This window comes from Poecilia reticulata, chromosome 1, assembly GCF_904066995.2.
Source record: "Poecilia reticulata chromosome 1, P_reticulata-male-v2, whole genome shotgun sequence".
Lineage (NCBI taxonomy): Eukaryota > Metazoa > Chordata > Actinopteri > Cyprinodontiformes > Poeciliidae > Poecilia > Poecilia reticulata.
In genome coordinates, this window is record NC_088830.1 from 20,352,804 (window position 1) to 20,380,440 (window position 27,637).

The 27,637-nt window shown below is 38.1% G+C and overlaps 2 protein-coding genes across 2 annotated transcripts in view; one reads left to right on the forward strand and one right to left on the reverse strand.

Moving 5' to 3' along the window:
• Nucleotides 1–17,060, forward strand: part of doc2g (double C2-like domains, gamma) — a 44,042-nt gene extending 26,982 nt beyond the window's left edge. The window contains exons 9-11 of the mRNA XM_008413470.3: nt 8,566–8,647; nt 8,902–8,998; nt 13,867–17,060. Of these exons, the coding sequence (XP_008411692.1) occupies nt 8,566–8,647; nt 8,902–8,998; nt 13,867–14,006 (319 nt within the window). The 3' untranslated portion in view covers nt 14,007–17,060. The remainder of the gene's footprint in view (nt 1–8,565; nt 8,648–8,901; nt 8,999–13,866) is intronic.
• Nucleotides 17,061–17,639: 579 nt separating this feature from the next.
• On the reverse strand, nt 17,640–26,870 carry serping1 (serpin peptidase inhibitor, clade G (C1 inhibitor), member 1). The gene is made up of 11 exons (XM_008413458.2): nt 26,719–26,870; nt 26,337–26,384; nt 25,456–25,564; nt 25,190–25,354; nt 24,377–24,682; nt 24,036–24,242; nt 23,423–23,566; nt 23,097–23,300; nt 22,875–23,014; nt 18,206–18,428; nt 17,640–18,069 (listed from the first exon to the last, which is right to left on the reverse strand). The coding sequence occupies exons 2-11, from the start codon at nt 26,382–26,384 to the stop codon at nt 17,822–17,824; spliced, it is 1,794 nt and encodes a 597-aa protein (XP_008411680.1). The 5' UTR covers nt 26,719–26,870; the 3' UTR covers nt 17,640–17,821.
• Between the last annotated feature and the right edge of the window lie 767 nt (nt 26,871–27,637).

Consider the following 27,637-nt stretch of genomic DNA (forward strand, 5'->3'; position numbering starts at 1 on the left):
AAACATCTTTACTCAACAAAATGTAAAAACTTACAAAAAACAAAAGTTAAGGAGGGAATCCAAAATAATGCATCACAAGAGAAACTAAGAAACATGTCAGAGGCAAAACAGGAGGAGCCACATAAGAGATACTTAAGCTGGAGAGGTGATTAGAAACTGGGTGCAGCTGTGAGGGAAGGCAAGAACCTGGGAGAAATGGCTGATTGATCACACTAGCTGTGTTTCCATTGACATCATGAAAATAAATGTGCCCAATGGAAACACTCAAAAAAAAACTCTCACCATATTTGCTGCTAGGTTGAGGTGTTTTTTTTTTTGTCATATTAAAATTGGTTTATTTTGCAAAACTACAATGGAAACATAACAACCAGATAGATGTTGGAAGTAGTTGGAGGATGTTGGTGCGGCAGGTTTTTAAATTACTTATCACGTGAACGAACTTATTTACGTGTGATTTTAATTGCGTTTCTTATTACATTAGCTGAATATAAAGTTTTTGCGCGCATTTGTAACGGAAACGCAGCTACTGGGAGGGAAAGTATTTAAAAAAACACAGAAACAAAGCAAAACACAAAACCAAAGTCCCTTCAGGTCATAACATCCTGCATTTGAAAACATTTTATCTGTGAAGTGTGCGGGTAATAAATTTTTGGTAAACCTTTTGCTGCCTTTTCAAAATCCTTTAAAACATATTACGTTTTTTTCCTCCTTTCATTCAATGATTTTCTTGCTTGTTGCCAGTTTTAAGCTTGCTTTATTTCTTTAAAACCACGTTTGACAGCGGTGGCAAAGACAAGCAAATAATCATAAGAACAGGAATGGAACTGCTTACCAGTGTCACACTTCACTGGTTTAGATAATGGGCCAATAACAGAATAGTGAAAGGAACATGCCAGAGATAATAAGGTCGTTCAGAACACACTGTGAGACCACACTTTTTCTTGTAAAACCACTCAGGATGCGATGATTGTTTGATGATTGATAAAAACTGAAAACTTTGCAAACTTTTGAGGAAACTTTGAACACAAGGGAAAATAAGGAAGAAGGAGCTGAGAAACATTTCTGAAAGCCACTAACAGTGAGATGAACCTATAATGTGCTGGGGTGCAAAATGCTCAAATGCAAAAACAATTACATAATTGAGGAAGTACCTGAACTACAGGGGCTTTCAACTTAGCAAAGCTCCTCCAAGTAGGACATGAAAAACTACAAAATAGGCTATAGGCAGGCCTCCTGACTCCACAACTCACTCAACTAATAATCAGTTGTCAATTCAGAGAAGCAGTACCTCTACTTACAAGCTCCCCTAAGGAACTCCTTACCCTATCTCTAAAGCTGAGTCCATCCACCCTAAAGAAGAAGCTCATTTCAGCCGCCTTTTTCCAGGATCTTGTTCTCAGTTTCCAGCGCACGTTACTATGGCGACACCTCTGAAAGATAAACCCGCACCGAGAACCTGAAATTCACGAGTTGAGTCTTAACTTAGTGCTTCAATACAGGTGTCTTATAGCGTGTGACTTCAGAAATGCCCTGACATCCCATCCATGACCTCAGGATAGAGAAGTGAGCATGGAGAGAACATTTAGCTTTCCAAAAGGAATTGGCTTGAGAAGGTTAAATGAGCTGGGCAGAGAGCGGACAGGCAAGCGACAGTGCAGAACAAATCTAAGCTTGGAGGCAGGATTGTATTTCACCTGGGAAAAATCAGGAGTTACTAAAAGTCCTAGAGCGCCAAATGAAAAAGCCCCCCCTCACTTATCAACCTGCGCCGACAGAGCGCTCAGGAGACGACTGGAAGGCAGAGCAGACAGATATACTACAGCACTGATAAGGAAAGAGAAAGCAGGTAGATCATCGCCACTGCCACAGCAGGAAGGCTTGTCAATGCTAAACACTGAGACCAAAATAAGATGCAGAAGATAGCTGTACTTTGAAGGTAAATTAATAGTTTTGCATGGGTTTTCAATAATTAAGCTGTGTCACAAAGATGACTATCTGTTAACCGGCTCACTACGATAACACATCTCCAACTGTGTTATCGTAGTGAGCCGATAACAGCTCGAACCGGAGCTGTTCACGCTGGGATCTTTCTGATAGAATTATCTCTTAAAAGCGCAATTAACTCATAAATCTGACTTTCATAAATGAAATCACGTTAAACAAAAGTACTGACAGGGTGTTTAAATCTGGCAAATAGTAAAATCAAAGACAAAGTGCTTGTCTTAGTTTTAGGTCTAAAATGTTTTTTTATTGTTATTTGTGTGAGATCACATGTAGAAAATATTTTGCTTGGTAAAGTCATAAATTACAAACAGGGTGATACCTGCGAGTTCTCAGTATGACATCTGGATTTAATTCCTGCCCCACGGCAAAAATCTAATCAATATTTATTTAACTCCAAGACTTTTCTAGGCTTAGATTTCAGTAGATTTCCAGCTACAGTTTAGAAAATAAAAAAGGTCAATACAAATGCAGTAAGCAACATTTCATAGACTCTACTTGTCGATCTACCTCACTGTACATTGAACCTACACTGTGCTCACTGCAGTAAACCCAAAAGGAGGGGAGCATTAAACAACTATTCTACAGTTGTTGCGTAAGCCATGACAGTTTTCTCTTCTTTCTGACTGACATTCAGCCTATTGGCGCTTTAACAAAGGTCAGAATTATCTAGAGCTGATTTTCCTTCCATTCAATCAGACAAATGTGCTTGTGCACATTTACGATGCATAAACGCAAAATTATTCTTTCAAAATTGCGAGGCATGCCAGTTACTTCCTGCTGACCGAGCGTACTGCCATACTTTGCAGCTTTATTTCTTTCCTTTCTCTGGACTTATGTCAGACAGAAATCCCAATTTCCCCCCTGCTGCAGGAATATATTTAGCTCCCACCTTCTAAATGTTGTTCACTCACTTTCTTTTTATCTGTTGTTGAGTTTGTGTTTTAAATTATTTCGACTTTAACACCAGCTCCCTCTCTCCCCTGTCTCCTCCTGTCACTTCCCGGTGTTCTTCGTGCCGCTTTTATTCATTTGTTTTGTTTCGTCTCCTCCATTTTAACATGCTGTCAGGACAGCTCCAGCTTCAAAATTCTCATGACTCCAACAGTTATGCTGCCAAGTTGTGACTTTGACATGTGGCTTATATGGCGAAAAAGCAAACCGCAGAGAGAAATGTGCTTTTCAACAGTTTTTTTTTTTTTTTGCTTTTGTTGCTCTTTTAAGTTGTCCTTCACATTCCGTTTGGTTCTATTTAAAAATGAAGAAACGAACACAAGCTTAGTTAAAAAGGTTTAGATATTGTTATTTTTGTGTGAGCAAGATGATTAAATGATTACATTTTTAATTCTGTTCCTAAAATTTTGCTTTTAAGTATGTGCCGGCACGAATTTGACCTTTTCTTTTATCATGCATTGTCTGTTTCGGAAAATTGGGTGAATTAAATTTTAAATGGGAGTTATTTTTAATTTAAAAATAAATTCAGTGGTTGTATACAACCAACTCAAAAGGTTGATTCAATGTCATTGACTAGGAGACATGACATTTTAGAATCATTTTGGTTAAAGCAGATAAATCCCTTTTTTTAAGATTTTTTTTAAACATCTGTAATTAGTATTAAGTGTTATTTCAGGTTAATATATTTGAAAAGGGGCTGTTCACATTCAATTTTCCTTGAAAATATCTTCACTTAGTCCTCGCTAAAAGAAGTATCTTGAGCTACAGTCTGTCAATGCTCATTACTTACTGGATTGATTACTGTTTTATTTCAACACATTAATGTGCAACACCTTTTATTGAAATACTTAAAGCCTTTTGCTGTTAAAGTTGACACATGCGTCTTTCCATTAGTTTGGACTTGTCTAGACGGTGGGTTGGTCTGAGAAACCCAGCATAGCTTTCAATTATTCAATCCCTCCATCTTTGTCTCTAGCTACTGCTTTGAACGTCTATTTTTGGAGGTCCACTACTCAAAAAAAAAAAAAAAAGCACGGCCTACAAAGGATGAAAGTAAAGGGAGGGAGGGAACGACAGCGTGGAGTTAACAGAGGCCGTCCCTGAACACTAAACCTGGCTGTTTCGAGTAACGTTGTCTTTTTGACAGGTCAAGGAAGAAGCTGCTGTTCTGACAGTCACATTTTTTTTAGTAAGAGGGATGTAAAAAGCTTTAAAATAAATTAATTGTTTACCCCCAGGTTCCTTTTCTGTCAATCAATTGTATTGTTTACTCCATCTATTCCCCAGTGACTGATGGAGAAAGGCAACACCCTTTGGGTTTGGTGGAAACACTTCTGTGTTTAATTTATCAGTATACTTTAGATCATTATCCTGCTAATATACTAAATTATGGTTGGTTTCCATCGCACTTAAAGAATAATCAAGCTCACATCATCCCAGACTCCATATGTGTATTGTTTATTTGTAGAAAAGCTTAATATTAAACCCATTTTCATTCAGCTATTAATAAACATGCAACCACAAACCACCCATCGTGGATTATTGTGGCCTTTCCCATCAAACAAGACAATATTGCGAACCTCGTTTGCTTTCAGATCATGCAGCTGGTGTTGTGGGACCAAAAGGACATTACTTTTAATTTGCAACACAACAAGAATTCACTAGTATGGGATTTCCCCTGGAAGAAACCCAGCAGCAGCACACTGCACTAAGCTCTGTGATACAATCCTCACACAGCACAAAGTTCCAGTTAAGTTGTCTGAGGCTGTTTAGTCGGCCCTATGTGTTTCCATTTGTGAACATACAGGAAACACTTTTCTGACATCACTCCCAGAACACTGCGTGACATGAAGGTGGCGTGGGACCGTTGCCGTGGAGACTCGGTGACCTCAAAATGCCGCTCTTAGCTGTGGATCTCATAAGCGTATTTTTGGGGATCGTTTTGACCTCTGAACCGTTCTTTTTACTGCGTGTGGTAGAAGCCTAGTGGTCAGTGGCTAACAAATGGGCCCCTGTATTATGTCATATTTAAAGAGAAAGTTATGGATAAATAATTAGTTATTCATCTAAACTTTGATCACTGGAAGAAACCAATATATGAATTACATTATTCTTAAATTACATTTACTTTAAAGGACTTGTCAGAGATACTTATGCTTAGAATAATTTGTGTTTTATTCTATTCAGTGTTTTTAAGACAATTATTTCTTAATGCATGGTGTTTTGTTGTGCAACTGAATCCATGTACTCTAATCAAAAGCTTGAGTTTTCAACAGTTTTATAATATGAGATTATACCACTGCACTAACAAATGGATGTATTTACAGGCTTTAGTTGGGTTGAGAATAAACATGGCAGGATCACATTTCTATGTTTATATGAACATGGTTTCTCCTTTACACCTAGAAAATACACCCACATAACAAATAAACAGGAAGCTGCACCTTCGATATATTCATTATGATACGTTTATATTTGTAGCAGCCACGTGTTTGTGTTTTAGGCTGAAGTGATTCAGTTCTATTAGGTTTTATTAGAATGCATGCAGAACAGAGTTCTCCTCAATTCTCTTTAACCATTGTTCCCTGTTCTCCTTATCAGTCTGTGCAAGCTGGTGAAATATAATGATGGAGGTTTAGAGTGCATTAATATTTTGTTGGTTAGTGTACCAGTGGTTTTGTAGTGAACATCTCCTTTTTTTTGGAAAACCATGAAGAAAAGAAATCTGCGGGATAATCCTTGCTTATCTCTATGGGCCAGCCTCCTCCTGTTATAAATTACTCTATGAATTTCCTGTGGTTATTTAGACAGACAGTGGTCGATGCTCTGCAGCCTCTATTTTCATTTATGCAGCCATAACAATGAATGCCACTGCAAGAGGATATTTTGTTACTCCGGGAATGGGAATGGGGTGTCTGGGGGCGTGTACAGTGATTTACTACAGTCCTGAGCTTTGTCTTATGTGTCAAATAGAAGTTTTGCTTGGTTGACTCTCTTATTTATTTTCTTGTTGCAAAAAAAGAAAACATGCTTAGTTGAGCCAGATTTTATGATTTAGAGGAGCAGACTGCTTCTGCTCTTCTCAGGTTTTCAGAAACTTTTGTTCCAGATCCGCCGAGGAGCCGAGAAAGTTGTTTCATTTGCTTCCGTAAACTTGGTAAGCAGATCTCAGACGAACTGAGGGTCCTACGTGGTTCACACTTGACTCAGATACCATTTAAATCACTCTTTAAAGTATGTAGAGGAACTCTTCCATCTTCTTCTCTTTCCAGTGCGTAAATATATCAATACGCCTCTCAGAAAAAGAGACGCTGTATTTAGTATTTATGGTTTGGAAGCATCACCTTAATCCCCCCAACCACACTTTTAGTCTGTTTGGCCAAAAAACGTTATCTTTGTCTATTCTGACCATTAAAAAATTCACCAGAAGATATTTGAGTTGTTCAGAGCTGCAGATTTTAGTCAAGCTTCAAAGTGGCAATTTCTTTCTCTGCTGTGTATTTTTCTTGCTTGGTGCTACCTCTGTCCAAGTTTATGTTGGACATATTTTGCTGCGAATTTTGCCTAATGTGCATTTTTGTTGAGATACATCTAAACCTGTCTTACACAAGATTGACAAGCGTGAGGAAATGATGAGGATGACTTGGACTCAAACTGTCATAAACTTCATCATTATGCACAAATTGATGTTCATGAGAAGCTAAGGACTATTTATTTTAACCAGTTATGGCTTTACTGACGCTGGTGTAAAATGTACTTTTCCTTGTCTACCTCTAACAAATGTGCTGTCCTCACTGTGTTTTGGAAACTCTCACACGGTTGCTGCTGCTGTACGAGAGTGCAAAGGTTCTGGTTGGAGAATGTTGACAAATTAAACAAATTAAACTTTGTCTCTGGCGACATCCAGAATGCATCTTTTCAGCGCTCAGCCTGAAAAGCTTGAATGTGTAATGACACTGGACGTTAGAACGTAGGTTGTTTCTGTCCACTAGTAGAGTACAATTATGTTCATATGACATCAGACTTAAGACAGTTCTTCCAATATTTCTGAAAACGACCATGTTTCCATCATGCTACATTTTGTCAGAGGACGACAGCTTGGGTCAGGTTAAAACTTGGATACAGTTTAGTGTTCAAACAAACACATATAAATGCTTCGGATCTGACAAAGCAGGGCTCCGACCTCAGACTGTATGACAGTTTGCGGACTGTGTGTAAAAACCAGTCCATGTCTGAAAATCCAAAGAGTGTCTGGTTTTACTGCAACCTGTTGGAGGACATTTGAAATTAAGGCTGATGAAGAAATTAAGTTCTTGTGTGTTTTAATTGAAATGATGTGAAGATTAGGAAACCACTGCCATAAATTTAAAGTTGAAAACCTGCAGCCTTCTTGTTCCACCTGGCTTAAATGTAAAGTTTTTTTGTTTTTTTTGTACTTCTCTTAATCAAAGGTGAATCTGAAGTGGCTTAAAGAAACAACCAAAAAATAAAATAAAACACTTGTAGGACAATTAATATGTTTTAAAGTAAAGAAAATAATTAACCAAAATCCTAAAGAAAACTTTCAAAGACCTTCAGAAAGCCACAAGACCTGCTTATGAAGAGCTCTTCAATAAGCTCTGTTCAGTTGTAAAAACATTTTTTCACAAAGTAAACTTGTCATTGTACAGCATATGGCCTCAGTCTTTATTTGGCAATGTTTCTCTCCGTTAAGTCCCCGGTCGTCCTTCCTTTTCTGCCCCACCTTAATCCCTCCAGCCTTTACTCTCTCTGACTGTGACAGCCTCCGAGCCCATCTCATGCTTCAACTGTCAGGCTGGGATTCATCGCTTGTGGGGGCGGCGGGGTAGTTGTGGCTGGATGAGTGAGATATTTCAATACCTGAACATCTTGACTCTGAATTTATGCTGATGAAGACTCCTCTTACCCTCCAGCAAACCTTCTGCCGCCTCTTCCGCTGGAGCGTACATTCCTGCCTCCTCTGCCTGATTATGATCTTCGCTGTGGTTCACAGTCTCTCTGTTCCCCTCCTGCACTGTCCCTGCCTTTGTTAAGAGGACTTTTGGGTCACAATTATCACATAAAAAGCGATTTGCGAGCATTCTCACTCATTAGTTTCTGGTATTCAGCAGGGATGCTTAATAAAAAGACATCAGGAATAATGTTGAAACTTTGCGTCAACATGAAAGGCTGCAGGAGGTTAAGCTGTTTTTCTTTTTACAGACTTGAGGCTGGTGCCAAACACACAAGCACTCAAGTCAGATGCATGGTCGTTAATGCTCTCCTTGGTTTGCATGGCAAGTAGAATTAAAAAGTATACCGGTTGCCTAAATCTTTTTGAAGTATAAACTTTGCTCTGTGGCGTTCAGGCCAAATTTATTTTAATTACTAATATATAATATATAAAGGAGGCAGAAGAACACAATCTAATCTAATTTCCTTAACATTTCTAACTAGCACATGCTTCTCTTAGAATAGATTGGTGGAAAATTGAATGAAAAATGGGCTTTTGTAAACAATGTATGTTGTTTTCATCTACTTTTTTTATTTGTGTGTGACTGAGAGTTTGCACTCTCTGCAAACCTGGTGTGTTATTTCTCTTTTTCTCAGCATCTTGCAACCAGACATGGGGAAAAAGTCCAAGTACAAGACATCAGTGAAGAAAAAGACTCTCAATCCTGAATTTAATGAGGTAATGTTTCCCTCTTGATCTAAAATGCACACCTGTCAACTCGCCTGATTTCCCCTCTGAGCTGTGAACGATCTGCAGCTTGCAGCAAAAGCATCGCTCTTAAAACCACTTCAGATTCTTTTCTTACCTCCGGATCTTGCTCTCAGCACCAATCTAACATGTTTTCAATGAAAATTTACCAAATGAAGCCGCTTCCATTGCCGTGTTTGCGAATAACTGATTCAAATGTTCTTTTATGTGCGCCACCTGCACAGGAATTTTCATATGAAGTAACCTTGGACCAGCTGGCAAAGAAAACCCTGGAGATCTCCGTGTGGGACTATGACTTGGGAATGAGTAACGACTTCATAGGTAAGCTCCGAGACTGTTCAAAGAGGAAATCAGCAGCGACAGCAAAGAATATGACTATGTTTAGATGAAAGCATAGCATCTGCAAAAAAAAAAAAAAAAAAAGAAAAAAACTTTAAAAACCAGGCCAAGAGTGGTTATAGAGAAGGATTAAAAATGGAGGAAATATGAGGGGTAATTATGAGGCTTGAGGGAGCGACTGAATGGGAGAGAGGAATCCGAGTGGAATGGGAAATGAAGACGGGAAATCGAAAAGCTCAGAAAGCTTGATGCGTGTCTCTGGATCCTTATTCACCGTGAATTTAGCCCATCAGATGGTTGAAGCGTAATCAGACTGCTAAACAGCTTTGCCTATAATGGCGACGAGGCGCCACTGGAGCTGCATGAGATGCTGGAGAATGTGGTGACAATGGCTTACCAGCATATTTAGCTCAATGGGCTTCAAATCGCACCGTCTTACTTTAACTAACGTGTGCAAGACGGTTCAGAGTGAGGTGATCAGGTGTGTGGGTTGTTGTTTTGGATGAGGTCGGTGAGTTACAGCCCTGCGGGGCGGAAGGGCCGTCAATACTACATCCATCTATTCCCATAACCATCATCATTACAGGTTCAGCTACAGCAGCCTGCCAGTTCGGTTAATTAGGGCCAAGAGAAAAATAACAGCAAGACAAAGGAGGGAAGAGAGAGAGAGAGAGAGAAAAAAAACAGGTTGTTAAAGAGAACAGCATTAATCCCAACGCATCAGAGTGCAGCGAGTCTGAGATGCTCTTTGATAGGGACAGGTCATCAGCAAATAATATGTAGGAGGCGAGGTTTTATAGGTAAATGGAAGGGAAACAATGCATCAATGTTGACACTAATTTGAGGGTGATTAGCACACAGATGAACATGTGATCTGCTTCGTGAGTCATATTTTAAACAGAGAGCTTTGTGACAAAAATATCAAACCAACACGGATTGCTCTCGAACTGTCTTATATTTGTTGTGAAATTTACCATGTGTGATAAACGCTAAAGAACAAACAGGCCTGTTTATGGTGAACACCCTTAAATTAATACTTTGTTGTAATACGTTTTTATTTATATCCAGCATTTAAGTCTTTTTTTTTTGGTTCGCAACATTCATCAGTTATTAAGAATCTGATTAACTTGAAGTAAAATTTATATGTCATAGCCGCGTTTTCCTCACATTTTGTTATTTTTGTACTTTAGCTTGCCGAGAGGCTGATAAGGGTCAAAATGATCTCATTTTCAGGAGAAAGGAACTAAAAACAAAGTTTCAACATTCTGTTATCCGCATTTGAAAAAAATGATGAACAACAGGACCCCTGTTGAAACTAAACCTTTCTCCACAATTCATAAAATAGAAAGCTGCACTGCGTTCCTGCTGCCAGACCTGGCTCTAAGGCTGTTTTCAGTCTAGATCAGCACTTATAAACCCCACAGTGGGTTTTAAAGCAAACTGCAGCACCCACTCCTTCCTATGTGAAAGCTCTCAGACTCTAAAGCAGCCACGGGAATTTCTCATCACTGGATGTGATCCACATGTGACAATGACAGATGCCTTTTCCTCCAAAGAAAACATCAACCACACTTAAACGTTCAGGCCAAGACATCAAAAAGTATGTTTGGCACAGACAACACTGAGTACAGCTAAATAAACATTATGCACACCACATAACAGTCATGTTCATTTGTAGAGGTGGATGAGATTATGAACAGTTCTAAATACAAACAGATTTAACCCATAACCTTCAGGTGTCTCAGGAAACTGTAAATGAAGAGAAATTTGTTTGTTTCACCATCAATATGAGCTCAAGTTTACATCCAAATCAACAGATATAGCTTCACCTGAACAAAATAAAAGTTTTATGACGGTTGGAGCAGAGATAAGAACTACTTAAATCTGACAGAAAATCTCTAGGATGACCTGAAGAAGGCCAAATATGACCAAGTCAAGGTGTGGGATATTGACTGACTTCCACTAAAGAAAAGCTAAAGCTGAAATTTAACTGAAAGTTGGTTCAGGAAAGTAGCTTTAGGCTTGTACACTTATACAATCAGGTTGTTTTTTGATAAATACCATATATAAAAGAAGAGAAAAAGTCTGAAAATGATTTATCATAGTCTTGTTTTTGGGGATTTCAAAACTTATTGTTTCAAAATGGTTGTGTAGTTTAAATGGTCAGTTATTTAAAAAGTTATTTAAAAACTTGATCTTGAATACTTCTGAGGGTTAAACTTTCAAAAATAAAACTTTGTTTCAACAGAATCGGGTGGCATTGGCCAACTTTGAGCGATTTCTGGGGTTTTCTTTTTTTTCACCATTCATTTTGTTCTCCTCACATGCTGCTGCTCAGCCGTGCTGCAGGGAAACCAGTTATATGAATGATTAATGAGTTCAAAGGAAGCGTTTCTATGTTTTCATCAATGCAAACTTGAATAGCATTTGCATAATCACAGAATATAGATTGTAGCAAAGAAGACATCCATATTTTACATGACTTTGCCCAAACATTGTCTATCACCGTGGTTCCCTGTAAAGATCTATGGATTTGACACCTAAATCACATGCGGGATGAAACCTAAAGTTAAAAAATGTGCAGCAAAACAAAATTTTGCTTAAAATATGTCAGGAGATCAAGATTTAATGAGCTTTTAAAGGCCGTGCTTTATCCTCAGCTGTGTCTCTATCAGCTCGCCTCCCTTGGATGCTCATCTTTCCTGTCCTGCAAGCAGCATCTGAATGGCTACCCATTTATTTGGCTGTAGCACCTTGCCGGCTGAAAAAAAACAAACACCTAATCGATCCTCTGGAGTTGGAGTTATGTGGGCGCAGCAAGTGTTGTTATTCCACCGGAAACTGGCTCCGGACGATGAGCTATATTGCGTAAAGGCGGCTCCTCTCCCGCCCGCAGCAGCATCCCAGGCAGAAATTAGATAAGTCGCAGATCAGCAATCCTGCCTTGTTTGCTTGGGGTTGTCATTTTCCAAGACGTTGTTAGAAGTCGATGTAACCAAAAGGTTTTGTTTACCTCCATGCCCCATTAACTGTGCAGTCACAGGCATGGGGAGAGCTTTGTAATAACCTCTGTGTAACAACTGCCTCCATCTCCCTGTCTTAAACTCATCAGGAACATGTTTTTTTTATCTTGGTTTCTCTTTCATCTACTTCTCCAACAACCCTTCAGTTTTTCTGTGTCTTCTGCTTTTCATCTCGAATCTTGGCTTAGGTCTGTTTCTGCTTCAATAAGTGAGTCTCACTGTCAGTTCATTACCATGAATGCTGACAAGCAGTACACATATACTGTGTAAATTATGAATGGAGCCTCAATAGCTGCACCCGTTGGATTTGAAGTGCCGTTTTGTCGCCTTCAGCTCGGCTTTCAGCTGTCGCCGTGTTTCCGGGGCCAAGTGTGCGACCGTATCTGAGCAAAAGGGCAGACAGATAGCGTAGTCCTTAAAACGCTCATTAAGCGAAAGCTCTATCGAGGTTAAAATGAGCAACGTTAGCAGTACACTAATCAGAATCTAGATAATGACAGCATAATGACTCACGAAAAAAATAAGAGCAGGCTTAGGATTTCATTAGAGACACTGCAAGGTTCACATTGGTTTCAGATTTGACAGCAAAGGATTCATCCATCATTTCAAAAGTCTGCGATCGATTTCCACAAGGAAAGACAATGTGTTAGCCTGACTTTTTTCCCCAATACTACCTGGGAGGTGGTTGCTCAGCATCCTCTGCAGTTATGCATAAAATCTTCATGTTAGACTCTATATGCATTCTCGCCTAACATCTAAGTTTGGTTTTAATTGTTTACTTGAAGCCTAAATGCTTTAACTAGGGCTGATAGGAATTTAAAAGAGTGAAATGAGTTAAGCGTCAATTGAAATATTGCTGTAATAATATCAATTTGTGCACAAAGATTGTATTTTTTCCTTGAGATTTGAGAGAATGGGGGTAAATATAACATTTGTCGGTGCTGGTAAATAGAAACAACACAAATCCTTTTCACATTCTTTACACATCAAAACTGCAGGACAGGCTGTGCACCAGCAGCAAGACGCTTTCTGGATATAATGAGAGATGGTGTTCACTTTTGTTGTCATAGGAGAAAATTAAGTTGCTCATAAAATTGTTAAATATGAGCCATAATTTCCATCCATAACTCTACGCCGGCATTCAGCACAGGCTCCTCTGTGACTGAGTTGCTTGTAACAATATCATTATAGAGACAACATGTCTCCGAGATAAATATGGAATGGAGTGTAATTTATATTAAAAAATTCTCATTATTCTTTCAGCAAAGACAATACAAATATTATTAATACACATGGAAAGTATGGACCTTGGATATTACTGCATTTGTAGTCTGAGAAGAATGAGAACATACAGCTTACGTTGTAAAGACACTGCATTAATAGCCAAGATGTTTCAGTTTATTAAAACTTATTTTTTAATTGGGCCACTGAGTAATATAGCTTAGACATGTTGTCAACTATAAATGCTCACTGCCCACCAAGAAATGGATAATCTTTTTTTTAGCTGTGATTTCTCAGTTTTGCAAAAATGTTTTATACTTTTGCTTGTTTGAGCATAAATTGTGACAAAATTGGTAACGACAAGATATTTTACATACAGCCTCCATCAAGCCTCTAAAGCCAAGGTCAGGCATAGAAAAAGTCTGCAATTTTCATGTTCGAAGAGTAAATTGAGGCATTTGGAAATGTTGTCATGTTATGTGGCCCCTTCAGGAAAAATGTGTATTCAACATAAAAACTATAAACTAACTCAATGCTCATGTTTTGTTGCTTTTTTTTTTTGCTTTGTTTATTCTTTTCTTTTTTTTTTTACTTTTGTGTTGGCAGGCGGAGTGGAGCTGGGCATCAATGCAAGCGGACAGAGACTTAAACACTGGTTCGAGTGTCTCAAAAACAAAGGGAAGAAAGTTGAATACTGGCACACGCTCACGCAGCAAGGTGCCCCGAGCAGCGACAAGCCGGACTAGATTACCCAAGACATTCCCGCAGACAAAGGCACACCCACAAGCACAGATGCGTTTGTCTCACTTGAACAACGGTTGACAAGAGTCCAACAGCAGCAGCAGCGACCAGAACAAAGAATAAAAGATGCAATAATAATCTCATTACAAATCTAAATTGTCATGTGTTGCCGCTAACTGAGGCACGACGTATTAGAATATACTCATACTAATCTCAGTGATGGTGACAAGGTGTAATATGAATCAATTTATTTTTCAAGGTAAACTAAATTGTGATCATGTCCTCATTGAAGTGTCGCCATGCCAAAACATTACGCTGAAAGTTGTGCGTAGACCTCTCACCGCATTGTGGAAGTCGAACATTTTCATCCAAATTGACACCGAACAGACACATCCGAGGCTCATTCGGTTAAAGTGCCCAGCTATTTGTACACCCTTGTGACTTCTAATGTGGTACATAGTAACAGGAGTTTCAGGATGTTGTCGAAACGTCTCTAACTTAAAGTAGTCGTCGCGATCTGATGCAAAATAAGACACCATATTATTATACTGTAAAGCACAAAGATGATCCATTCGGTGGATTCGTACCTTTACCTTTTCTGTGTTATGTCTTTTCGTTATTTGTCTGTGGCAGTGGTGTTCTATCACCTATGTGTCAGGCAGTAATGTGTCAGCATTATATGTGTGTGTTTGCGTGTGTGTGTGTGTGTAGGGGTGTGTATGCGTGTGTGCGTGCGTGTGTGTGTGTGGGAGTTTTGACAATACGAGTGCCTACATTTTCTGTATGTGCAACATGTGTCTGTCTGTATTCTCCTCACGCCCCATTCAGAATGTTTCTATCCGACTTCAGGCGCACCGAGGTGTGAAGAAATATTGACGAAAAGGCAAGAACGGTTTATTCAGCAGAGAAATTATCTGTAGCCACCTCAGGCCACAGCGTTGTGGCTGCAGGATAGTGACAAAAAACTGTCAGCGGTGTGAGCCTGAGAAAGAAAACACGAAATGTTCTTTTTTTCTTTTTTTTTTGCACTTTTGTTAATGAGAAGCAGACATCTCATTTTGCTTTTGGATGTGTTGCTTGCTACAGAACTACTGAAGCAATTTTCAGCCAGATTAAAGATAATTTACCATATTGCAGTGACTCTGTTACTGCTTTAACAAAACACAATGGTGATGCAACGTTTTCTTTAAGCGGGGAAATGTTACCATTTTTCATTGATAAAAATCAGACTGTGCTGTTTGGTTTCTTTTGACCAAGCCTAAAAAATATCTTTTAATCCACTGCTGCATGCTTTCCTGCTATAGACATTTGCCTGAATCTTAGAATCTTAGATGCATTGATCATGTGGGTAAGATCGATAGTGATCTCCTTGTCTGTCAAACTTCGTTATTTACTGAGTATCTCTGTGCAGTTTACAGGCTAACAAAACGGAGTTCCCTCTTATGATTTAGCCTCAATTAGAAATGGGTCAGTTATTGCTATCACTCAACCTTTTAACTGCTTTATAAACACAAAGTTTTTCTGTGATACCACTTCCAAGGTTTAAAATCTACTCAGCTGGCTTACAGAAGGCTGCTAGTACACAAAGTCCAGTTCAGCTGGAGACACAGATTGTCTGGTCAAGGTGGCACTGCTGAAAATACAGCTAGCAAGCTATTAGCTGATTGGCTCGGGTTTTAAAAAAACTTGTTTTCCAACGATACAATTCATTTTTTTAATCTTTGCATCACAACGTTTATACTGTGAAATTGTGGCACTCAATCTGTATTACTGTCAACAAACTTAGACCTTGTGTATTTAGCAAAACCTAACTCGTGTATTTAGCAAAAACTTAACATTATTTTTCTTTCAAAAGAACAGAGATTTTTGTCAAAAACTAATTTTTAGAAACACTTCAAAAAAACTATGCTTTTAGGACATAAGAAAGACATTTTCAGCCTGGCGCATAACTAAACAGAAGCTATAATTGGTCTTGGAGCTGAAGCCTCACATCCAGATTTCTGACGAGCTACAAAGCTTTTCACACGACCATCTCTACATGCATGGTCTGTGGCTGTCTAAAAATAAATCTACATTTTGTTTCTGTATAAAATTGTCCCTTGATTGTCTTAATACTGACCAGGATATCGAATGCACACCTTCACTTCTGTCATGTAATCTTTGGTCATACAAAAGAACACAGTCGGTCAGTTGCCTCGGGGAGATTGCTAACTGATAATCGATCCAGCTGCTCATATCCTGTCATGTCCTTCAACAACCTTGGGATCCTTCAGTGTTTTTGTTGTGTTCAACCTAAAAAAAAAAAAAAAGGGCTTGGGTATTATGAAGATTTAGGAGGCTTAACCAAATATTCAATTACGTCTTTTAATAACTTTAGGAACTGGATTAGAAAAATCTGGGCGGGTTTGTTGTGTATTTTCTCTATGCACGTTTAACGTCTCGGCACGTCAGCAGTGAGATAATCAACCCAAACAGCAAGCTCATGTTATTTCTGGAAATACTCTGCACTTTGTTTACTCTGAGGCTGGGTAATGGAGATCAAATGGAGTTCACGTTTCTGGCCGGATTGTTGCTTATTTTTGTGCATCTCTGGCTCTGTTGTTTACAGTCGCAGTATTTTCAGGCTCTTGTCTATTGACCCCTGCTTTGCTTGCGTAATCATTTATCTGCAATACAGCTGCATGTTTAGCAATTGCCATCAGCTTGCATAATAGAGTGCGACTCCAACTGATCTCTCTGAATACTGATGTGTTTACAGTCTGTGCCATCCATGCGGTGTGTGTGTGTGTTTGTTTGTGAATAAAATTATTCAGGGTAATTTTTGCTCAGTTGCTGTGCTCAACAAAGCAAGCTTTTGCTTTTAAGAAATCCTTTACTGTCACAGACTTTAACACTTGTCTTCCTTCAATTGAAAACAGTGGTGATTATGCAGGAGGGCTGACGCAGGAATGCGATGTGGAGTCCCTGTGTATTTATTGTCATTGTCAATCCCACAGTATGGCTGCCATCCTGTGTTGGGTTTGTGTAACTACTTCGCAAAATAAACTGAAACTGTTTCAGTGGTCTTTTGTCCTGCTTTGAGTGTCACCTTGGCTTTTTATTCAACCGGCTAAAGGGACACTTCAAAATTTCAAAGTGGGTTTTTGCTAAAAAGATCTTAATTAACTATCTTCCCTTCAGTAAGATTTCTTCCTGTCTTAGATTAGTATAATTGTTCCAAGATGGTGAGTTAGTAGAAGAGTGGTGAAAACCAAAACAGGTATATCATGACTCTTTTTACGACTGGTTAAACCATCATTTCGAAATGACTTCATATTTTATTTTACTAAAAGTTTAGTCGATCAGAAGACAGAAAAAATGTGCTTGTCAAAACTCGACTAAAAGTAAAATAAGAGTAGCTAAATTGTAACTTAAGCTATGTTAATGTGCTGTCCAAATTACCCTGATCTGCAGAAATCTCAGTGTTTTTAGTTAGCGTAACTCTGGATTAGCTGGTTCTGGAAGCTAAAGCTAACAGCTAGCATTGGGTTGATATGCTCTTGTATGAACCTTCGAAAGAAACGATGGTGGTTGACAAAAACCATGACTAAAAGTGCCTGGTGTGAATTATCCCTATAACAATATAAGTCAGACAGTAATTATGTGTATTTTTCATTTATTTGTCATAAGTGTACCACATAAACATTCACCGTACTTCTTAAAAGGTACCGCTTACTGCATCAAGTTTCAGAAATAAACTGATGCTATCTTGCATGGTTTACTCTTCGACAGGCAGACTCCATTTGTTTTCTGCTCATGTGCCTCTCTCCAATTTTGCTTCTTATGGCTCTAACACTCGGCCAATAAAGAGTGGCACGTTGGCCTGGTCGTTCCACAGCAGCAAGACGAACGGCCGCAGAGCGCTGAAGGTGGGGAAGGAGCGAGAGAACGACAAGCTGGTGACAGCGCCAGCCTCAACTCCTCGTTCGGTCAGGGCGAGGAAGGCTTTGTGCTTGGCATCATCCAAAACCAGATCGCCGTTTGAGGACAGGCCGCACAGGCTGGGCCCCTCAAAAAGTGATGACAGGCCTGGTTAGAGGGATGAAAGTGAGATCAAAGAGCAGACGAAGCAACATATTTCACAAGCAGCGTCATCATGGCGCTGATTAAGGTAGGCTAAATGCGCCGGTGCATGAGTAACATCTGAATATGAAGAGTAGCAAACCTAATTTCTTGAGGAGCATGTTCATGTTTGGCTCCACATCCAGCTTGACTTGGGGCAGAGTGACCTCCAAGTTCTGGGGCTGGACCGCCTTTACAAGCTCAATTATTTGATGCACATTTACGTCCGTCATCTTGTCCTCCATCTGCTGCAGGTCCGACAGATTGTTGCCAAATGGCAGCAGGATGTAGAGACTGTTGTCACCTGTGAGAGCAAACCTCCCAACCTATGGACAAACAAAATGTGTTAAGTCTTCTTTAGAATTACAACAACAAAGTCAGAAAAGACAATAAAAGTTCAGCTGCACGCCACAAATAACAGGTGAGTTAATCAGGAGGTGACAATCATCAGCCACGTGACATAATCCAAGCCCAGGAGATATCCAGATTCACAGTGAATGCCAGACTTACTCACCTGGCCCATTTAAACAATTCCAACCACATTGAGATCACTAGACATCTCTATGCGGACGTCTTTTAACATTTTCCTTTCAAACACATCCCATGCTTTTCAGTGGAAGACAGAATCAATCTTTTTTTTGTTGCCATTTTTTTTTGGAATGGCTACAAGAAGACTTCCACAATTTGCCAATACAGCGAGAAAGTGTTAACCTTGTTTTTTTTCTTCTGTATTTCTTTCTCCTTTTTGTCAAAGGTTTCACATCATAAGTCAAATTCGAACATCAGACGAGGTCGTTTTGAAATGATAATTTAATTTATCAAAGGAACAAGCTATCTAAAGCCAACCTGATCCAATATCAAAACTTGAGGGCTCTCTAATAACTGCATATGCCACCCTTGGCAGCAACAACTTTCATTTAGTATTTGCAGAACTGACAATCGGTTGGGTTTTTTTACACAGAGTAGAAATACTCCAGCCCACTCATCTTTGCAATTGCTTTTATTCAGCCACGTTAGAGGATTTAAATTGGACTTTGATCAGGCCACTCCAAAACCTCTTAGATTTTTTTCAGGTTTTAAGCCATTCAGAAGTAGTCCTCTTAGTGCTCTTTTGAAAAATCATACTGCTACATGATCCAAATGCACTTAATCTTAAGATCTCACATTTGTCAATGTCAATTCTTCATCATGATTTTCTCATCAATGGAAGGATGTATGGTTCCATTGAGAAGTACAATTTGTCGAGAAGCAAAACAGTGTTAGACCATCACACTATCACTACCATGTTTGACTGTAGTTATGATGTTTTTTTCTGAAAGTCTATGTCAGGACAAAACCCACACATTTCAAAATGTTTCACTTTTGGTAAGCAGTAAGTTCACCACTGTTCATGTTTTCTCCATTTGTGAATAATTGCTCTCACTGGATTGTGGAGTCACATAGACTTGGGTTGGCTTAGATAGTTTACTTCTCTTATTAAATACAGGCAAAATTTGGACACTGCATTTTAATTTTTACTCTGGTAATCTTTGATATTTAATTCATTTATGAATCTCAACCAAATATGACACATGTCAATGCCTTCATTGACCTTTGTCAATTTTGTGACAATAAAGCAAAGAAATCTGCAAATAACTAATAATTTATTATTGTCTATTTTACAATGATCTATTGAAGAGATAAAGATAGTTGTGGAAACTAGAACATTTCTGAAGAAATTTAAACGGGCCTGCCAAAATGTTCTCGTCTGTTGGAACCCAGCGTTCTAATGCTAAAAAATTGCATCAATGCTAGAGTAAACTACAATGTATTCAATGTGAAGAGCCATAAGCATGTTGAGTAAAATGAACCTACTCTGTTCAGTATATTAAAATTAGTGTATCAGCTTAAATGAGCCAAAATGCTAATGTTATCCTAAATGCTATCAGTGGCATAAGGGGTATAACTAGCATGTTGTCTTACATTGACTTCTTCCATTCAGACTTTATTAGCATGGTTAATAAATAAACAAAATAGCTAAAAAGCTTATTTTAGAGAAAAGGCTACTGCTAATGTGGGCACTAGCTACATTAGCAATATTTGTGCTAATTTTAATCCACTGCATTCTGATTCTTACTTTTGCAAAAGTAAAAATTAGATGTTTACTTCGTGGCACTTAGTTACCAGAAAATGCACTCATCCCTTAGCAACAGATTAATAACAAATATTGTTATTGTTCAAAAAAACATATGGTTTCCTCTGCTCTTTTGAAATACTACTTATCTTGCATAGCTACTTAACAAGAATTATGCACTTGGTGACTTTTTCAGAATTTTTTTTCTGTCATTGGTGATGACTATACTATAAAACAAACTTTCAACACAAAAGTAAAAATCAAATTTATACTTCGTGGCAGTTCGTTATCAGAAAAAAACGCTCATCTCTTAACACCAAATTAATTATTGTTTATAAAACAATCTGCTTAGACAGGAAATTTACAGCTGGTTGCAAGTAAGTAAAAATCAGATATTCACTTTGTGGCACTTGGTTACCAGAAAACACGCTAATCTCTTAGCAACAGATTAACAACAAATGTTATTGTTCAAAAAAACATAAGATCTCTTCTTCTCTTTCTTACATTATTTACTACTTGAGAATTGTGCAGTTGGTGAATTTTGCAGGAAAGTAGAATGTTTTTTGTTTGTTTTCTTGTTTTTTTGTCATTGGTTCATTGGTGGCAAATATATTATAAAACAAACATTCAATACAGAAATAAAAAAATTATTTATACTTCGAAGCAGTTCGTTACCAGAAAAAAAAAAACCGCTTGATCTTAACACTAAATAAATAACAAATAATAATATTGTTTATAAAACATAAGTTATTTTTAGATACTGCTTATCTGCTTAGACAGGAAATTTACAGCTGGTTTAAAGTAAGTAAAAATCAGATGTTTACTTTGTGGCACTTGGTTATCAGAAAACACGCTCATCTCTTAGCAACAGAGATGCTAAGAGATGAGCATCTCTCATAACAATTTGTTGTTATTGAACAATAACACCAAATGTTGTTATTGTTCAAAAAACATAAGATGTCTTCTTCTCTTTCTTACATTATTTACTACTTGAGAATTGTGCAGTTGGTGAATTTTGCAGGAAAGTAAAATGTTTTTTTGTTTTTTTGTCATTGGTTCATTGGTGGGAAATATATTACAAAACAAACATTCAATACAAAAATAAAAAATATATACTTCGAAGCAGTTCGTTACCAGGAAAAAACAAAAAAATTGCTCGATCTTAACAAATATTGTTATTGTTCAAAAAACACAAGATTTCTTCTGCTCTTTAGAATTACTACTTATACTACTTAAGAATTGAGCTGTTGGTGAATTTTGCAGGAAAGTCAACATATATAAATATATATTTTATTTTTATCAATGGTGGTAAATATATTATAAAACATATATACTTGTCTGTAGTAAGTAAGATGGTCTCTCTGTAGTTCTAACTGGAAGCTCTGCCTCCTCTGTACGAACGGAGTGTTCCGGCATCTCTGTAGTTCCCTACATCTCTTCCGTCCTCAGTGTTCAGTGCTATGTAATTAATCCTCTCTGAAAACTGTCATGTGAGTGAGACACAAAGGGGAAGACAGAATTCTATCTCTATCTCAACTCCAACTGACACAAAACAGTACGTTAGAATTTGTTTTAATTTGAATTTGGCTAGTTTTTTTTTTTTCGCTAATTACGTCGCCATGGTTACTTGAAATGCCAACAGAAGTAATTGCCCGCATGCCGAGATCCAGTCAAATGTCTTGAAAAGGCATTTCAATGTTCTGCCATGGTTTGCTATGGCAAGCTCCAAATATGTGACAGTCTGAACAGTAATGAAAGAAGGATAATCAGGACTAAAGGAAAAGCTTTAGGATGACCTAGATCTTTTTATATTTAAAATATTAAATATAGTTCAAGGTGGAAAGATATCAGCCAGAGCCAACAACTTTAAGAACTGAGAAAACAACTCCACATTGGAGGGTCAAACCATGAGTAGCAACAGTCATCAGGTACACAACTGAAACAGTAAGTTGGCCACCAGATGGCAATAATGTCAAGACAAAACTTCCGCCAATAGACAAAGTCTATTTTTTTCTTTCTCCCAGTTTTTTTCATCTTTAGTGTTGGTGTTTTCCAAATTGTTCCTGTGGGACAGGAACGTTTTAAAAGTCATTCTGCAAATAGATTCATTGTCTTCCCCTTATCCAACATTAAACAGCAGGGTTAACAGGTCCAGGATGTTAACCCACTTGTGACACTTCCTAGCTCATTCTGGGCATCCAAAAATGAATCAAATACTAAACTAAGTGCAACTATTGTTAATAGATTCCATCTATGACTAAAATAAAAGCTGCCAGATAAAAAAAAAAGTGACAGCTGCAGTAGCAGTAATGTGTTGTCACTGCAGAACTGGAAAAAATCCACATGAGCTTCAATTTTGGAGATGCTCTGATTTAGTCATTTTTCAAGAATCATAGTAGATAGTATGCTTTACACTGAAAAAAATGTAACGCCTGTCAAGTTGGGATGTTTTCATTGTAGATGAGTGTGTTTTTTCTGGTTATTCTAAACTACTCCACTTATACAAAATCATATAGCTGGTTATTCTAAAGCTATGGTTCTCTATATACTTTGTGCTCCAACGTCAGTTGTTGGGACCAGCTCCTAACCCTGCAACCAAGAATCAGATAAAGCAAGTATACAGAAATAAAGTGAGTGGGTGAAGTTGGCCGGTTCTTACCTGTGCCTTTAGGTCAGGAGCATATGTCATAGTTGCCAAGTATCTCGAATGATGGATGAGTGGCACCCTTACCATATCCCCACCGAATTTCACAAACAATCCTTTCTTTGGCTTGTCATTAAATTTAAACTTCCACTGACCTGCAACACATGAACACACAGACGAGAAGCAAGTGTTCAAATCTGCACAGCATTTGGTACACAGAGATGGGTTTTTACTGACCACTGAATGACACGGCATTGAGGAGGATCAGCTGAGTGTTTGGTGATACATCATTGATTATATTTGTAATCTTGTTGTTGGTCTTGTTTGCCACCCAGGCGTTAATCATCCTCATGTTTTCCTCACTGGACTCCAGCAGTTTTGTAGGTTCTGCCCCATAGTACTCAAAAGACTGGCTAAGGAAGGACTCACTCAGATTCATTTCTGAGAAAAGGGGACAAAAACAAAACAGAATGACCTGTAAAGTGTTTTCTGTGATGGACCAACACAAATGAGTGGGGGGGAAAAAAATTATGTTTTTGCGTTGAATACTGCTGACACAGTACGTGGGTTATAGTAAATCTGGGAAGCCATCTGCAAAGACTGCCCCATCTTCTCTTTCTGCTTCTTCATCAGGGAGTGAACGCAGTTGAAGTCGAGAGGCACACATAACGCTCTCTTCAGAGCACCATGGGTGTTGCCCGTTGCACCTGTGGGTAAAAATTAAAAATAAAAAATCATCCTTGTCAAAGTAGCATGGAGAGCTACATAAAATGTCTAACATTTAAATTCAAAAAGTTGAAAGTACCATGACGGAATGATTTTGTAGAAGTGATTTGGCTACTAATGTTTGTAAGACTAGAAAGTATATTGGATGGATGGATGGATGGATGGATGGATGGATGGATGGATGGATGGATGGATGGATGGATGGATGGATGGATGGATGGATGGATGGATGGATGGATGGATGGATGGATGGATGGATGGATGGATGGATGGATGGAACTTTCAGATAATGAAATACGGAAGGATGAATCAGCAAATTTACAACATCTGAAAAAGGACGCTAACTATTACTGACTGAACTAAAAAACCAATCTGAATAAAAAAAGTGGCGAGATTAATGCTTTTTTTTAAAGCGTCATAGTCAAAAAAGGTTCCTGATGTATTTGTTACCTAACAACAGGTGAGCGAGCATGGCGCTGATGCTGACTGGAGAGAAGAGTATGTTGCTCAAAGGCTCTTCTTGTTTCAGGTGGGAATAGAGCTTCATTGCAAATTCTGTCATAGATTCTTGCAGTATGGGTTCGGCTGTTCGGCTGTTTTCGTCCTGGCAGGGCACCAGCCCTTCGATTAGGTCTTTGCATGAAGATTTGGGAAGAGCTGAAACAATGTTTAAGCATACAGTATGGATAATGAAATATCAATTCAGATGCTGTTAGATAAAACATTTTTATATGAACAAAAATTTCCTTGTCATGCAGGGGAAGTTTAGCAGAGATATTTATCAAAACTACCTTCAACTTCAAGTTGTAAAGAGTTCAGCCTTTTCCCTTCAGCAGACTCACAGATGTAAACCCCAGCATCCCCCATGTTAGTTTTTTTTATCATGATGGTTTGATCTTGATCATTTGGTAAAACCAGTTCAATTTTTGCATCTCCTGAGTCGTCCTCTTCTGTGTTTAGTCTTGTTTTTTTACCAACACCGGTTTCTTTGAACCACTTTGCATTAGAGATGTTACCATCTTCGCTGGAAGATGGTAAGTAACATGGAAGGTATGCAGTCGAGTCCTCGGTCACCTTAACAGTGGTGTGAAAAGACTCTGAAGATGAAAGACAGAAAGACACAAACTCATCAGCTTTTTCAGTTTCCATATATTCATCACCTGCACGTTTTGTTTTGCCTTTTTAAACAGGTCAAATCATCAAGCAAATTTTTCAATAAGAATCTGGCGGTTCTCAAATGACGATTTAATACGTAAGGAAAAAAAATCAACTCAAACCAACTGGGCCCTGCAAGTAAAAGGATTTGTTCCCATTGTTAAATTATGAGCTAACTGTGATCAACGATAGTTTTTTCGAATGGTAAATTAATTTTCACTAGCCACACACTCTCAAAACGGCAAATAGTATGTACTTGTATAATGCTTTATCAAAGTGCTTCACACTACTTTGTACGTTATACAATTACTTGTGCAACCAGTAGCCTTGTTAAAAACGAGTTCTATACTCAAACTGGATTTTTTTTTTTTTTTATGTTCAGTGCGAGATCATACTGCAGTCTTAAGAGATAAATCCTTCCTCTTTATCTTTGGTAAAAGACTTCTCACCAACTGTGAGGCTGTACGTAGTCGTCGCCTCTCCTTGTTCCCACACTGCCACACACACATACTCGCCCTCGCTGGCAGCAGATACAGAAGATATAGAGACGTAAAAACCTTTCTTCACATGTTTTGCTGAGCCAGGTGACAGGGCAGTGTCACTAATGTTTTGTCCTGTATTTACACACACACACACAGATAAAAGATAGAGCAGATAGTGAGTATAAAGTAATGGATATTTCAGTGACCGAGGAAATCAGAAAGAATAACAGCACCGTTAAATGTCCAGGTAATTTTTGCGTCAGGTATGTCACTTTCTGATGTGTAACAGGGCAGTTCCACCATGGAGCCTTGAGAAGTCCGGATATGCATGCATGGGGCAGGCTGAAGCAAAGGAACAAAAGATCAAATTGTGCAAATAAAAGAAAAATAATTCATGATTTCAAGGACTGACACCCAACTCCATTTGCCTTGCTGAAGTATTCAGACCCCATTAGAAATCTGTAATATTGACTTATAATGTAATACCCTTAAAATAAAATAATCATTTTAGTCATTTCAAATGTAAAAAGTCTACAAATTAAAACTGGGAAATAATGTTATGTTACATTATTAGCATGGCACTTTAAAAAATCCCAGTAATTATTCATTGATAAAAATAATATGAAACAATTTACTGCATTTTTTTTTTTTTTTTTTGCAGTCCTATGTGTTTTTTGCTTTATTTATTTATTTATTTTTTGTTGTTCAGACAGGCACAGTGGATGGCATAATTCTCATATGTGTTCATCAAGAATGTGGACTGTGCAGCATTCTGACTCTCATTACGTATGCTAGTTAATGAGATGAGACCTAAATAAGGTTTTTGTCCTGTATGCAAGACCCTGTGTTGTGTTGTAGTAATGACACTGCACACTATTCTGAACACAATGTCAGCAAAATGAAACATAGTGGTGGCAAAATGATATTATGGGATTTACTTGGTACCCAGACTACACCTGTTTTTTTAAAAGACTCTAGTCTGAGATAGAGGTTCAGTTCTTACAGCCTGGTGTGTTACTGTAATGTGACCTTATGTAAAACAGTTAGGGGTATGAGTAATTTAGCAAAATGCTATCGTATCCATAGTAACAGGATCAAATATCTATAGCTTTACCTCAAATGTGAGCCACAACAAGAGGCAAACCATGGCCTGGTGCTTCATCTGCAAAGAGAATTAGATTAGAAGTCAGTGATTTCAAAATTACCATGGCACTACGCCTGGAAAAAGATCAATATGTGTTGCAACCAGAAAAGCACTAAGAACCTTCACAAATAAAATGTTTTTAAAACTTATCTTGCCCCAAAGCATTGTTTTGTAATTATAGCAGAGTCTAATCAACACTGAAGTTTAATTAACAAAAACGTTTAAATGTTCAGGTAATTTTTGCAGCAGGCATGTCACTTTTGCACACCGTCTGTAAAAAACCTACGATTTTAATTACATAATTTCTATTCATTAACCAGAGAAAAAAGTTGGAAAAAGGGAGAAAACTCACGGCTTCTGTTTCTCCAAATGTCCAGATGCAGGAATAGCACAGATTTTTATCAGCACTGCCTTTTTGTGATCTCGCAGCTTGTTTCCTTATCCACCTCTGATTTTTCTGTTCCTCTGAACTGCAGTTGACAATAGTTTGTCTTTGTTGGTTTAGAGATGTTTGTTTGCATACCGCAGGCCATCTGACTTTCTGGAAATCACATGATTTCACTTGTTGGCAACAGATATTAAGCAGATTTGTTTAAATTCCTGCCAGTATTTTAGTTTTATTGTAGTTAGTTTGGTCTGACAGAGATACAGTGGATAAAGTGAGAATTGAATATGTCAATGTTATTTCCATTAAACATAATTATATCGTCAATGAAATGGAACTCATTCCAGATGTTGGCAACAACATCGTCATACACAAACACACATGCACACACACGCACGCACACACACACACACACACACACACACACACATACGCACACACAAAACAAATGTTTCAAAAATTAAGTTTTGTGTAATGGAGTGTAATGTTACAGAAAATAAACATTAAGCAGACAAAGATGATAATGTGAAAAAAGCCATATGAAGCTAAGAAGTCGAGTAAAGTTTGTAAGTATTTAGAAGACATTCGAGCTGCCATGTACAAATCAATATCAGCTAGTTTAATATTAAATGAGGGCCTATAAAATCCCTTCTCATTAGTAAAGTATAACATAGAGTTTTCAGAGATATCAGAGAGGAAAGAATAAAAATGCAATCTATACTTTTAATATTTTAATTTGTTGGCTTCTGTTGGTTTGAGATCTGCATCAAACTCCTTTCTGGCCGAAAAAATGGCCAAGGCAGAAAAACAATGCCCAACAAAAATGCAAGAACCAGACAGGAAAATCCAAAAAATTGCAGGGCTCTGAATCTTTAAATTACAATTA